Source organism: Alligator sinensis, unplaced genomic scaffold (assembly GCF_000455745.1).
Source record: "Alligator sinensis unplaced genomic scaffold, ASM45574v1 scaffold755_2, whole genome shotgun sequence".
Classification (NCBI taxonomy): Eukaryota; Metazoa; Chordata; order Crocodylia; family Alligatoridae; genus Alligator; species Alligator sinensis.
This window is the reverse complement of record NW_005841883.1, coordinates 3,244,120-3,245,688: the sequence shown is the minus strand read 5'-3', so window position 1 is coordinate 3,245,688 and position 1,569 is coordinate 3,244,120. Positions and strand designations below refer to the sequence as shown.

Here is a 1,569-nt window from a genome sequence, read left to right as displayed (position 1 = left end):
GTACAGAATGAGGAAAGTACAGTTTTCAGTCAGGCCATTCATTTTGCAAACCTCATGGTCTACCTGCTAGTACCACTGGACACAAGTAAAAACAAATTATTAAGAACATCAGCTACAGGAGACTGGGAGAGTGGAAGCAACAGCATTGTCACAAACAGGTACCATGAAAGTTTATATTTGCAATCTTTGCAATAATTTAAAGGCAATGAATTTTGAAATCATTGTATTATAATGCCTGCTGATTTTGTATCTAACTTGATACTTGGCTTTCAGTAATTTGTTTTCCTAAGCTCTAGACATTATTCCAATCACAGCATAGCTTTTCTTGCATGGTGAAGACATGGTGCCAGTGCACAGCTACATGTGCATAGGGCAGGCTGTCAGGAGGAGGGAAAAAGGAATAGCAGCTTGCACTGCTGCTGACCAGTTAGAGGAGCTCTCACTGGTCAGCAGCACCACTGAAAGAATGAGATGACTCTACTAAGGAGTCATCCCCCAGGACCCCTGGGGTCTCTCAGGAAGCAAGCTGGAAATCCTCCCCCTACTTCCACCCATGTGCACATAATGCCAGGGACACCCTGCCTGGCTGGAGTGGAGCCAAGGTCTTCCAGAGAGGAGCAAGCTGGGTGGAGGAATCCCCCCCACTTCACCCCATACGTGCAGGGAGCTGGAGACACCCTGCCTGGCTATAGTGCAGACTGGGTCTCCTGGGCAGCAACAAATGGAGGTGGAGGGGGAACCCCCTCTACTTTCTAACACAAGGGCATGGAGCTGGGGACAGCCTGCCCAGCCACAGCACAGCCCAGGGTCTCCCAAATGACAACAAGCATGGGGAATTCTCCCCCCCGGGTTACCGCTGCCCAGGAGACCCAGGCTGCGCTGTGGCCAGGCAGGGTGTTCCTGGTTCCATGCCCTTGTGCGGGGAAGTTGGAGGAAGGATTCCTTTCTCCCCTCCACCTCCCCTACCCCATGCTTGCTGCTGCCCAGGAGCCCCCAGGCTCAGCTCTGGCATGGCAGGGGTGTCCCTGCTCATCTGCTCAGTGCTTACATGGTGGGTAGGGGGTATTTCTCATGCTGGGTAGGAGGAATGAATCTAGGGCTCAGAGCTGTGCTGGGGCAGGGGTTTCCTCCTTGTTCTTTTTCAGAGCAGTTTACACTGGGGATGTAACAATGCACCCTGGGATGCCAGAGGACCCGCAGATTGCTATCACATGATGTATTCCTTGCTACAGGTGCAAATTAACCAACTTTAAAATTGGTACACATTTTCAAGGTCTATCTTTATAGCTGGTTGGAGCTTTTAATAGCATGATAGGTACTTTGCACGAGTAGCTGGTCTCAGTTAATTGTGCAATTAACCAGTTAATTGCACACTAACTATAACATGTAGACATGGCCTAATGCCAATAATATCTACAAATTGTTTTAATATTTTCCCAAAAGTGCTGTTTTGTCCTTTGACATGATGCACACAAATCCATAGTATTATTATAAGTTTCAGAATATTGAGCCAATCTAGAAACGTTAATGGAGATACTAAAATCTTTATAAACAAAACAATAATTACAA

General features: G+C 47.5%; 1 protein-coding gene across 1 annotated transcript in view; it reads left to right on the top strand.

Annotated features, from left to right (window-relative positions):
* The window catches only part of SBF2 (SET binding factor 2), a 500,212-nt gene that overhangs the window by 408,959 nt on the left and 89,684 nt on the right, over positions 1-1,569 (top strand). The window contains 1 exon segment of the mRNA XM_025196666.1: positions 1-158. This exon segment is cut by the window's left edge and continues 11 nt beyond it. Coding sequence (XP_025052451.1) covers positions 1-158 — 158 coding nt within the window.